Source organism: Argiope bruennichi, chromosome 10 (genome assembly GCF_947563725.1).
Source record: "Argiope bruennichi chromosome 10, qqArgBrue1.1, whole genome shotgun sequence".
NCBI classification, from domain to species: Eukaryota; Metazoa; Arthropoda; class Arachnida; order Araneae; family Araneidae; genus Argiope; species Argiope bruennichi.
The window spans coordinates 60,275,643-60,289,565 of record NC_079160.1 but is presented as its reverse complement, the minus strand read 5'-3'; the positions used below and the strand labels follow the sequence as shown (position 1 = coordinate 60,289,565).

General features: G+C 30.8%; 1 protein-coding gene across 1 annotated transcript in view; it reads right to left on the bottom strand.

Moving 5' to 3' along the window:
- Positions 1-2,472: 2,472 nt before the first annotated feature.
- LOC129988402 (17-beta-hydroxysteroid dehydrogenase 13-like) overlaps positions 2,473-13,923 on the bottom strand; it is a 30,918-nt gene continuing 19,467 nt past the window's right edge. Inside the window, exons 5-6 of the mRNA XM_056096627.1 lie at positions 3,764-3,889; positions 2,473-2,692 (exon numbers count right to left, since the gene is read on the bottom strand). Coding sequence (XP_055952602.1) covers positions 2,599-2,692; positions 3,764-3,889 — 220 coding nt within the window. The 3' untranslated portion in view covers positions 2,473-2,598. The remainder of the gene's footprint in view (positions 2,693-3,763; positions 3,890-13,923) is intronic.

Sequence of the window (13,923 nt, the reverse complement as noted above, 5' to 3'; positions counted from 1 at the left end):
CAGCATTTGTTATCAATGGAAGGATTTTAGCTGGATAATGCTTATAGGTTGGATTTGTAAATTGCGACATTGTATTCCGAAAAAATCATTCAAAACGCTTTATTGGGCGGACCATTGCATCTACAGCTGACAAATTTGGCGCTTATTTACTTCTTAGGTTGCTTTCGCTTATTGAAAAAAGATTTTCAAAATTTCAATTGGATTTTTAATTAAAAATCAATCAAGTATTTTACACCTCTTGTTGTTTCAGAGTATATCGTTGCATTAAAATCACTTTTACACGACTTCAGAATTTAAAACAAAAAAAATATATATAAATAAACTTTTTAGCTTTAATTAATTTTATTTTATTATCCCTAAATTTTAATACTTTTTTGAAAATATATTTTACGACAATATTTTTCACTGTTTTAGTTATCGCATTTATATTCACTCGTGTTGTAACTATATTAATTACATTTCGTGTATGCACTAATCATTGCTATATAATTAAAATAAAATTTTAAAAGACAAAGTAAAAGAATCAAATAAAATGAACTAATCGTAACATAATAAAATAAACTTTATTATATTACAATGTTTAGAACTAAATGTTGGTTTTTTTTTTTTTTTTTTTTTTTTTTTTTTACAATTACAAATAATCACAATTTATGAATTTGTATAACTTTCCTGATTGCTATTTCAAGTTATATGTTTTAAAATATCTTCTATCAATTATGGTTGTTCGTTAGTGTTTAAGGAATACATACTTAACTGCTGTTTTGAATAGATGTTAGATACGAAGAGATTGATATATTGCATAATACACACCACTCTCTCATCAGAGTCTGGAAATTCCTTCGAGGAAGGAGATGTGAAAACTGGGTCAGTTTTTTTGTAACTCATAATTTGTATATTAGGTAGCTTCTTATGAAGCAGATCTCTGTAAAATATTCAATGAATTTCCGTTAGCGTTTTATTTCTGTACTGTGTGTTTACCATGTTTGCAAAAAAGAAGAAAAAAAAGGTGCTGAAAGTTTATGTAGAATTAAAGAATGTTCCTTAAACCCTCTTGTGTCATTTATTTGTTTCCACTATATAACAGCAACTGAGTCAAACATTCGGCAAAAATTAAAGCAAATTTCAGTATCGGACAGTCATAGATAGAGGCCAGGTTGGGGTGCCGTCAAGACAAAGCATTAGTGCGTTTATACAACTTTTTAAAATTTAATATGATGAAGGAGTGAAAAAAAGAATAACATGTCGTGGACACCATTTATAATTACTAAATACTATTTTCAAGTTGGATATTTGAATGCATCAGTGACGAATTTCCAACTAGGCTGCAGGCAAGTCGATTGAAAAATTCAATTTCCCAAATTGCCGAATGCATAAATTTCAAAAAAAAAAAAAAAAAAAAAAAAATACAAATTTTTTAAATTATAAAATATTAGGATTAATCCACCACTGGCATCATATATTGTACCTATGAAATGAAGGGAGGAGAGTTTATCAGCTCCAATCTCATTTGACTGCAGTTGGTGTGGTGCAGAAATTTGGAGAGGGGCGGCTGCTTATTCTGAAGTTATCGTTGTCTGCCCGCAATACAAAACTACGATGCATGTCCCGAAATAGCTACATATTGCTTCAAAGTGAGCAGTTAATAAAACTAAAACTCATTTTGGTTGCATGTGATGCGATTACTGCAGGGTCAGTTTTTACTCTGTCCTTTTAACTTCCGATAGACCATAAAAAAGATACGAGTAAAGAACAAAGTGAATTTATTGCCAAAACCTAGAGACAAAATTTGTTATTTTTCGATATAATCTCCTTGAAGATTCAGGCATTTTTCATATTGGTGGACCAGGTTTTCTTTTTCTTTGAAACTAGAAGCTTTTATCTCTTAGGCAGTTCTTTAATTTTGGGAAGAGAATAAAAAATCACTTGGATCAAAGCCGAATTCTCAATGAAAGAGGGGTGAGGGACAAGAGCGAAAATCTGTTGCAACAAGAGATTTTGTTCAAACAACTGATCTAGTAATTTGAAAGAAACAAAGAATCTTGGGAGCTAGCCAATCAGCATGCCAAGATTGTGACTTTGGAGTTCTGAATGTTTAGACTTTTCTTCTCCATTATCTTTCTTCAAATAAAAATTTTAAAAAAATCCAAACTAATAAGGAGCTTTAAATGAACATTAAGGCCCTCCTCACATCATTGGCAGTAACTGTCATCGAAGACGGGATCGAAAGCTCAGTAAATACCTGAATCTTCAAGATGATTATATCGAAAAATAATCACGTTTGTATTCAATTTTCGTAATAAATTAATTTTTCTTCCTTGTCATTTTTTTAACGGTCCATCAGATAATGACAAAAAAAAAAAAAAAAAAAAACGGCCATCGTATTTTAAATAGCTCTCTTCTACTTGTGCAAATTGAATCTTAATTTGCTGTGGAATCGAAATTATTAAAATCAACTATTATTAAAATAAAAAATAAAAAGATCTGAAAATAGTTTCATTCCGAGAATGATTTTATTTTAAAAAACAAATAGTAAAAAATAAGTGTTGGGAATATCAATTGCTTAAAAAAAAATTGGAAGTACTAATATGTTTTGCTTGGCTACGATGAACTTAGCGATTTCTCCTGGCTGTTTGGTAGCATATTATATTCTGCAAAATCAAAGACTAACTGGGCGATTTTTCTTGGAAATAATCTGCAAAAAAGGAAGAAAACTGCGTGATTAAAGCAATAAAACCGAAAAAATTTAAGTCTCATATTGTAGTTATATATAAAAAAAATGTATAAAATGACTTCGTTGAAATGGTATAGTAAGGATTCATATATTTATGAAAAATCCATTATTTTCATTTTAAATAATACTAAAAAAGTAGCTAAAAACATTTTCACAAAAATCGTAAAAGTAAAAATTGCCAATTTCTTTAAAACTGAAAAACCGAGTTCTAAAAAAATGTATCATAAAAAAAATAAAATAGAAGAGACAAAATGCAGACAGAAAAGACATAAAATATTATAGCAAATTAGTTCTTTTTACTTAATACTTGCCAAGCATCTTTACTCTAGAGTTCGATGTCCCATGTCAGTGAACTAAACTAATCAACACGTAACAACTGGGCGTCAAAATTATCATTTGAATGAAACAAAAGTAAAATTTTATTAGTATTCTAAAAATATATCATTTTATTTTATTTATATAACTGTTTTTTATTGTTAGTCTTAATTTAAAATTCATAATTTTAAATGTGAAATATTAAAAATAAATTAATTACTTAGCTGTTGATTAAATTCTGAAAATAATAAAATAGTGTATTGTCGTTACAAATACATAAGCGAGTAAAATTTAAAAATTTTAACATATCTAGAAGTGAGTAAAAAATCGATTACAGAATTATACCATTAGGAACATATGATGTAATAATGGAATACTCTTCTAAATGCTAGGTTTTTACAAAATACAGCAGAAGTTTCAATATTTTAATTCATACTTAAGTTACTTACCTTACCTGAAGAATTAAATTCATTTTACTTAATTTTGCGTAATTTTATTATGTGATTATTTTTTTCTAATTTAGCATGGCAGACGATTTCTTTTTTTTTCGCATATTTCAATTCAATGCTTCATTTTTATTTATTTTAATTCTAGAATTAAAGTTTGTAGAATCGTCTGCTGAAGCAAAAATAATGAGGTCACTTAAAACTGAAACATCCAAAAGGAAATTATTACACTAGTGGATTGCACCCGCTTCGGTAATTCCGACCCACTTACCTGAGAAATAATAGAGGGTAAAGCAGACTCCTGGGAACAGTAATCAGGCGTTCGTTCTTTTGTACGGCCTCCACAATGATTCTTGCGGTTTCTGTTACTTTCAGAATAGGAACAATGGACGGTAATCTGAGGGAAAAGCAGAGAATAAAAAGGTTACTATATATTTTTAAAAAAATAATTGAGAATTAAAAATAAGATATTTATAAAAGCGTGAATTGTTTTTTGAGTTAAAATTTATCATTTTCAAATTTATACAAAATCTAAATACCCAAGGAGAAAATAATTCAATTGTCAAAAAGCTCTTAATTTGTGATTTTGATGAATTTCCGATCAACATGGATCAATAAATTTTCCTTTTCGATTCCTTGATTAATATAGAATTACATTTTTTCAATAATACTTGGAAGAAAAGAATAGAATTCTACTTATTGATTTTTTTTTCTAAGTCAATTTTATTGAATACGGTATTTCTTTCTTTTGACCTACGAATTTACTTACTTTCTAATTAGATGATATATCCTATTCAAGACATTTATTGTTATTTTAATTCCTATATGATACAAGGAGCATTTGAGATAAGGAAGTATTTCTAAGTAATTCTTTTACTTAATTGTAGGTTTTAAATTAAAAATTCAGCAATTCTATACGCATGTCAGGCATTTCATTGTATGCGATGTGGTTAATAGAAACTTACTTTTAACCCTAGTAAGAACCAGTGGGTGTGGTTCCCAAAAAATTTTCTCGCATATTCTAATAAACTTATCAGGCCGGAGAAAACCTTTCATGGCATTGACGTGCAAAAGCTATGGAATATTAACTTTTGGCAGGAATTTAGCATTTTACAGAATCTATCGTGTCATCTTTGGTGATTAGTCCCAGAAATACGCTAATAGTATCCAAAAATCAAATTTGTGTTTTATAAACTTTTTTTTTTTTTTTTTTTTTTTTCAAACGGTTAAAACAAAAATTTCACACAAAACTGCACTTGTGTCACAAAATCCCATAAAAAAATTTGATATACTTAATTGATTGCTTTTTTTTAAAAAAAATATTACGTTTACATGAAAGTACAGACCAACAGACAGCTAACTTTTAGTTGGATTTGGCTCAAAATTTTATAGGTGTATACACTACAGATCTTAAAGCTATATATCGAAATTTATCTATTTAGCTCTCCTAGTTTTGAAATTACCTTGTTAATTTTATATTCGAATAACCCTATAGACGGAATTCCTCTGAATAGATTTTACTCGAAATTTAACAGAAATCTGCAAGTTTGATATAAAGACTGTGTACCAAATTTCAACCGTCCAGCTCAAACCGTTTTTGCGTATTTGAGTCACAGACAGACGGATATTTTCTAAAAATGTGTTTCAAAATCTCAAGCTCAAATTTTTTTGGCGATTACTATGCTTTCTCTAGACATCGTATAGGAGGAAGTAAAAAGGCAGTTAAATGCAGAGGGATTATTCGGTTGATTTACTTTTAAAGAACTTAATTTGTTAAAAGAACTTAAAACGAGTGGTTACCGTTAACTTGCTTTCACTTCAAAAGTAATTTTCCAAAAGCTTCAATTACGAATTTCTTCACCAATTGCATTATTCATTATCAGACTAATTTTTCTATTGAATTAATGTAATGAATTTCGCTATTGCATTCCTTTCTCTCACTGGATTCTTCAAACCATCTCAAGAATTCCAGTAAAGGCAGATCCAATATTCTGCACATTTTCGGAAGATTTGCTTTCTTGAAATCTTCTATTAACTTTCTGAGTTTTTTTTTTTTTTTTTTTTTTTTTTTTTGCTGCGGTTTTGCGTCGTTCGGGTTTTATTTGTATTCGTGCATCCGGTTTGAACAAGAACGCAGGTGAAAGAACAACTGCGAATGTCAACGCGGCAGTAAACCGCCAAAATAGCGACATCGGATGCGATTAAGATCTTGAAACGCTCGAGTTAGAAATAAAACCTAGAATTGTGAGTCAATTTTAGCCTAATGCGGATATCTACTTTCCAATTTTGAAATCATTGTTCTAAAGAAAACAAACGAATTCCAACAGATAATGTGGTAGTAAATTTAACAATGGATCCGTATTGTTGGGTTTTGAAATAATATTTACTTATCTGTCAAACTATAGAAAGAAAATGTCAAAATATAAATGATCAGTCTGAGCTTTCCTATGCATTTTAATAAGGCGTTATTGAATCCAGAAATACTTTTATTGCACAAAAATACCACAAAGTGATTCAGATTAATCATCAAAGAATCACAAAACATAAGGTAGGATCTTTTGAAAACTAGAAAAACCATATTTGCCATTATGATGCAATTAAAAATTTGTGTGTTTATTAAAAGCTTGAATGCAATTGATTTAGTAGTTTAACTTTTTATTTTATTTATTTATTTTGGAAAACTGAAAGGAGAAGAAAAAAAACTCTTCCATTTTTAAAAAATCTTTTTAACCAAATTTTTAAATGCGATTCTGTATATCTGTGGATAATTATTTAGTAATTTTCTTCTCTTTTTATTTTCTTATATATGAAATATTCAAATAGAAAGTATTGTAACAGTTCTAAAAATTCGACTTTGGAATTTCGAATATTCTTTACATTTCAGATCTCCCTCAATTTGAAAAACATATTTTTGGAATTTTATCTGTCTGACTATTGCTCTGTCTGTGAACATAATAGCTCAAAAATGCTTTCAGATAGACTAAAAAAATCCGTACACGATCTTTACATTAAATCTGCAGATTTCTATCAATTGAAATGCGCATGTCAGTTGATGATATCTATTTACAGGAAGTTTGTCTGTCTTTATGTCCGATTGCAAATGAACATGATAACTACAAAGCAAACAGAGCTGGATGAATAGAGTTTAATACTGTCTTAGCATCAAAGCGTAGATAAAATTCTGACCCAAATCTATCTATCTGCTTGTTCAATCACATATGTAAATGCGATTGATGAAAAATGCAACGACTTAAATAAATGAAATTTGGCATGTGATCTTGTTTCTGAGATTGTAATTCTGTCAAATTTTAGTGTCAGTCGGTCGAAAAAAAAAGCTACCAAAATAATACTAAATTTTCCACACTATATAGCAAAACTATTCATTTTTGGAACGTTGAAAGTAAAAAACTGTGTATTTGGGGCATTTGTGACTTAGTCTAAGTTCTACAATTTTTATCCAGAGTAAGAGGGGTCTAACATTTTTATAAAAGTTCTTGTTCTTTGTGTACATTTCGATTTCTCCCTACCGATTCATTTTTTATTAAATAAAAAGATAAGTCAATGTGTAGCGGGACTAGTAATGATTGGAAGAAATCAAAAATAATCAATTTAATTTAATGGGTAGGAATTAAAACTAATTAATCAATTAAACTAATTAATAGGAATCAAACTAATTAAAAGAAATCAAATTAATCAATCAATTAAACTAATTAAAAGAAATCAAATGAATCAATCAATTAAACTAATTAAAAGAAATCAAATGAATCAATCAATTAAACTAATTGGTATAAATCAAAACTAATGAATCAATTAAAATAATTGGTAGAAATCAAAACTAATCATAATTAAATTTTTAGGGTATGGAGTTTTAATGCATAATTATTATTTTGATTTTATTTATCTTGGTTGAAGATAATCTTATGAATAAGTTGAAAAGAAAAATGTTTTATTCAATGACAAAATTGCAATTCTTAAAATAAACATGAATTTATAAAAATTTCTCATAATCTATTACTACATTTCCTTATGAAGCTAGTTATCTCTAGCATTTGAAAATCGGGGCGTTCATTAAAACCATGCGAATTTTACCTTGGCTGATTTTATTATAAAAATAATCGATTTTCTTTTGTTTGGGCATTTTATTTTAAGTTATTATATTCAATTCAAACGGCTCATTTTAACTAGATAAAAAATTTTGACAACCATTGAATGCTTTCAACACAAATTATTAAAATAAATAAAATGTATGATACTCATTACAGGAGAATGGGATGCAAATATTATTTTTTCTATTTTCAAAATCGAGATAAATAATTCTGATTGCAAGTTAATGATTTTCCTTCCTAAACAATAAAGAATTCCGTATTTTATGTGGCGGTTTTTTATCGGAATGATTATCATAAAGTTATGTTGCATTATTTCCGAGGAAAAATCATTATTAGTTACATATGATTTCAAATTCAAATAACCACTTATGGATTTCTGATGAGACAAAATAAATTGCTGCATACAGTTGCTGCACTGACGAGGGGTCGCAGACAAATCGGTCGAATAATGTTAGTATTTATCAAATAAATAAATTTGTGCAAAGCAGAAATTTTATGAATTATAAAATATTAGGATTTTATTAATTCTTTGTTAAGTCTAACTGACTAGATTCTTGTATCTGTATTATTAAGTTCGCTTAGTTATTATGATTTTTGTAGACAGCGTCTGCTAGCTTAAAATGGAATGCAAATATGGATACCACGCAGACGTAAGACATAACAAATAAATAAAAGTACGCTTATTTTTATATACTAAAATAAAACCAGTGGGAGTGATTTAACCAAAATTTTCTAACATACTCTCTCATAAACCTGTCATGCTAGCATGGCATTGGCCAACAACAGTTAGGAATATTAACTTTTGATGAGAATTTAGCATTTTTATTGAACCTATCGTGTCATCCTTGGCAATTAATCCCTGGCATTCGATGAACAATATCAGAAAATCGATTCTGACTTTTAGACGCATTTTTTCCCAGCTTATTGAAACCAAAATTTTACAGTTGTAGTCACAAAATACCATACTTAATTTGATAAATTTAAATCATTGCGTTTTTTTAATTATAGTGTTTACATGTTGTTGAAAATACAGACAGTTAAATCGTTGTTTGATTTTTCTCAAAATTTGACTGGTGTCTACAGTATAGATCTTAAACATGTGTACCGAATTTTATCTTTCTAGATTTCTTCATTTTGTAATTATCGTGTTAAATTATTTTCGATCAGCCGGACAAACGGACTTCCATTGAACAGATTTTACTCAAAATTTAACAGAAATCTGTAAATTTGGTGTAAAGACCGTATATAAATTTCAACCGACTAGCTCAAGGCGTTTTTGAATTATCTTTGTCACAGATGCACAGACGGACGGACATTTTCTAAAAATGTACTTTTCGAACCCAGGTAGGTCTAAAACGTGAAGATTCATCAAATTCTTGAGTTCGAATTGTTTGATGATTACTCTACTTCCTCCATACTACGTAAAGAAAGTAAAAAAATATCCTAAATTGAATAGTTAAAATGTTGATTAAATTATAAATGTATTGAAATATGAAACTGAAATGGTCAGTTTTTGATGTCCCAAATACTTTCGTATATTTCCTAATTATGTGAACTTCCTAGGACATCAAAATACGTAAATACACCACTGAAAATAGCATTATTTTATGTCTTTTTGATTAGCATTTTAGCTCAAAAAAAAGAAAAAAAAAGAGTACTATTCCAGCAATGACCGCATTCCTTTGGATTTACAATAAACTCTCGATTAATGAGAGTCTTACATGGTCAAAATCTTGTTAAAAACATCTGAAATAAACAAAACCAGCGGAAATCATATTTTCAAGGTTTTCTCGTATAATCTCTAATAAAGGTGTTTGTTACGAGCGCCTTTGGCTAAAAAACTAATTTTAACTTTAATCATACTAGAGTTATAACTTGTTTTTACAACTCTAAAATCAGAATTAACTGCGCGCGAAACCAATGTATGTTTTTGTATATGGCAACTAAATATAAATATAGCATGTAAATAGAATTGTAATATGGATAGATAATAAAATGGAGTCAGATTAATAACGAGTGGATTATTTCACATTACGATCCCACATCTTTGAATCTTATTAGCGGAGAAACGACTGAATGAAATGAAATTCAGGTAGAGTCTCAACATTGTGGTGAACCCGGACGTGATTGCTAAAAATACGGTACGTCTGTTTTTATTTGCAATAAGAATTAAGTAGTGAAATAAAAATGGAGATGTCCGTTAAGAAGCGATCACCTATTAGATCTAACTTTACGAAAACGTATAATGTTTTAATTGAAAGATTAAAGGTCGATGAACCTAAGGAAAAAGAAATTAAATCACTTTTCGGCAATTTGGAACGAATTTATTCGGATTTGGCCAAATTAGATAATGAAATATGTAGTTTTCATCTGGAAAATTCGGATACCGAAAAGTATGAAGATGAGTATTTGAAAATCGAAGAATACAGCACAAAAATGATTGATGCGAAAGTAAATGTGGACATATATTTGACTAAACTTTCTTACGCTGAAAAGGAAAGCGTTGGTTCTGTTTCTCCTAGAATTAAACGAAAACTTAAGTTACCTAAAATAGAACTCGTTAAATTTAACGGTGAAATTAAAAATTGGCTGGCTTTCTGGAGTCAATTTAAGCGTATTCATGATGATGATAAATTAGAAAATGAAGACAAATTTCAATATTTGATCCAATGTGTAAGTGAAGGAACTAGAGCTCGGGAAATTATAGACAGTTATCCTCCAACAAATGCGAATTATTGCAAGGCAATAGAAAGTTTAAAATCGCGTTTCGGAAAGGATGAGTTGCTTATTGAATACTACGTTCGTGAGCTACTAAAATTAGTTATAATAAATGCTTCAGAAGCTAAAAGGAAATTAAGCACGTCGCAAATTTATGATAAATTAGAAACTTACTTAAGAGCTCTAGAATCAATTGGTTTAACATCAGACAAGTATTCAGCAATGCTTTTCCCCCTGGTGGAATCCCGCATACCTGAAGATATTTTCAGGGTATGGCTGCGTAATCCAATTATAATAGCAAATCATGACCCGGAAAGCAATGCTTATTCAGAAAAACTGAAAAACTTATTACTCTTTCTGAAAACAGAAATAGAAGGTGAGGAAAGAATTCGCTTAGCGAAATCAGGATTTGCACCTAAGGTGTGTAAGGAGAGGAATTCTGATTCTGTGGCTACTGCTACAGATTTGTTTTCAGGAGGTACAGAAAAAAGAAAACATAATACCATCTGCGTTTTTTGTGAAAACCCTCACGAAAGCAAAGAATGTTACAATGCCAAAAAATTTGATTTTGAAAAGAAACAAAAGATTTTGAAAAATAAAAAATGCTGCTTCACTTGTTTAAAGCCTGGCCATAGGTCAAGAATTTGCAAGTCAAATGTACAGTGCCTGCTTTGTAATAAGAGGCATTGGACTTTGATGTGTCCAGATCTGCCAACAAACAAACCAAAAGTCAAAACACCTGAGGTGGAAGAGAATCTAAATGTCAATTTATCCAATCAGTGTGCTGCTGAAGAAGTTCTCCTTCAAACATTGCAAGTTAATATTAAAGCAGAAGGAAAAACACGCAGAGTACGAGCTCTTATTGACAGTGGTTCGCAGCGATCGTACTTATTAGAGAAAACAATTAAAGAAATGAATCTGAGGCCCATTGAAGTTAAAAATATCATACATTCGGTATTTGGTGGATCTACGTTAGAAAAACAAGATCATGGACTATATGAAATAACCCTTCAGAATTTGAATACGGGATTCACTTACGATATGCAAGTCCTCGATCAACCAATTATATGCGGAAAAATACCTCGGATCCACAAAGGAAATTGGCAAAAGGAGTTGAAGAAAAAGAATATAATACTCTCTGATCAAGGCAAAGATTGTCCGGACATTGAATTGCTGATAGGATCTGACTTTTGCGGACAGTTATTCTCAGGAAATATATATGCTCTGAAATGTGGATTAGTAGCATATGAAACAAAATTAGGCTGGCTGATCATGGGTAAAGTTTTTGGAGGAAAAGAGGAAAATACTTCCGCTCAACTGGTGACTTCAATGCTAATACAAAATAGCTCTATCGCTGATCTTTGGAAATTAGAAACTTTAGGTATTATGGATCCAGTTGAAACTAAATCTAAAGAAGAAATGAAAAGAAACGCAATGGATCATTTTGTGAAAACAGTGGATAGAGATGAAAATGGCAGATACATAGTTAAGCTACCTTGGATAGAAGCAAAAGAAATTCTACAAGACAATAGATCAACAGCTGAACAACGTTGTATCCGTACTTCACAAAAGTTAAAAGATGAAAAGAAATATGCAGAATATGAGGCTGTTTTTGAAGAATGGCTTGAGGAAAATATAATAGAGAAAGTGCCCAAAATGGAGGAGGGAAATCCAAGTTATTATTTGCTGCACCGAAGTGTTTTTAAGGAAAACTCATCAACCAAAGTACGTCCAGTGTTTGACGCTTCTTGTCGAGTTAAGAAAGTTCCGTCCTTAAATGATTGTCTGGAAAAGGGACCAAATTTAATAGAGCAAATTCCACCCATTTTAAGAAAATTCAGACGAAATAACATTGGGGTAATTTCTGATATTAAAAAAGCCTTTCTTCAAATCTCAATTGCAAAAGAGGATCAAGATGTTTTGCGATTTCTTTGGTGGAAAGATTACGAAACAAGAAAATTTGAGATACTTCGTCACCGCCGTCTTGTTTTTGGCCTCACTTGTAGTCCTTTCCTCTTGGCAGCGGTTTTGATGAATCATCTAGAGGAAAGTAAAGAGTGCTTTCCTGAAACCTCCGAAATATTGAAGAATTCCTTTTATGTAGATAACTGTGTGACATCCGTGCGCAATGAAGATGATCTTACCCGATTCATTCAAGAAGCAAAGCTTGTTGCTTTCCAAGGCTTGTTTTGATCTTCGAGGTTGGGAATATACAAGGGACCTAAGTCAGGACGAGCCAACCGTTCCAACCTCAGTACTTGGACTGTTATGGAATACAAATGAAGATTTCCTTTTCTGTGATTTACAAAATACAGAATTTAATTTTGATGTTTGCAGTAAAAGAAATATTCTGTCAACGTCTCAAAAGATATTTGATCCACTTGGATTTTTATGTCCTGTGACAATATGTTTAAAACTCTTAGTGCAAAATATTTGGAAAAGAAACTTAGGGTGGGATGAAATTCTACCAGATGAAATTCAGAAAAAATTCAAAACTTTGATTGTTGATTTGAAATTGCTGTCTGAAGTTAAGATCCCTAGATGTGTAAAGATCAATGGCTGCACAGAAGGACTAAGTCTTCATACCTTTTGTGATGCCAGCAAAGTTGCATACAGTACTGTCGTATTTTTGAGAAATACCTTGGGAGAGGAAGTCAAAATATATTTTATAGAGGCAAAAAGTAGAGTAGCACCTTTAAAGGTTATTACAATACCTCGTCTAGAATTATTGGCATGCTGCATTGGAGCTAGGTTAACTTCAGATATTAAAAATTCTATGTCTTTGAGAAACGTACCTACTTTTTATTGGACAGATTCTTCTGTTGCTCTTTATTGGATTCAAAAAGAAGATCATTGGGGTACGTTCGTGAATAACAGAGTAGAAGAAATAAGAAGTCTTTCTTCAAAGGATGCTTGGAAGCATCTCCCAGGCACTTGCAATCCTGCTGATCTCCCTTCCCGTGGTTGTTCAATCCAAGGATTTTTGAAATCGAGATGGTGGGAGGGTCCACAGTGGTTGAAACTTCCAGAAGAATAATGGCCAGCGACAGACTCTGAATACAATTTTGAAGAGGTTTTCCGGGAAAGGAAAAAGAGGGTCGTAACTTTGGTCAACTCTACAGATCTGAATAAATCCTGGTATTTGTACAAGTTCACAAGATATTCCAAAATTGTGCGAATGATAGCATGGATGCTACGATTTGTACAAAATTGCCGAAATCCAATTAACAAGATGAAAGATCTTTTAACTGTTGCAGAACTAGATGCCGCCGAAAGAAAGGTGATACAAATCGTGCAACAAGAAACCTTTAATAACGAAGATGCAAGATCAAAACTTAAATCACTCTGTGTGTTTAATGATTCTGATGGACTAATTAGATTGAAAACTAAAATTACAAGACGAGATGATGAAGAAAATTTTAGATACGCTCTAGTATTGCCTTGTAAGCACCCATTAGTGGAGAGATTGATTTTCGAACATCATTTGATCTCTTCCCATGCTGGAGTTCAAGTTGTCCTAACAGATATCCGTCAAAAATTTTGGATTCTGCAGGGACGAAAAACTGTCCAGAAAGTGCTCTCAAGGTGTATAAGATGCAAAAGATAT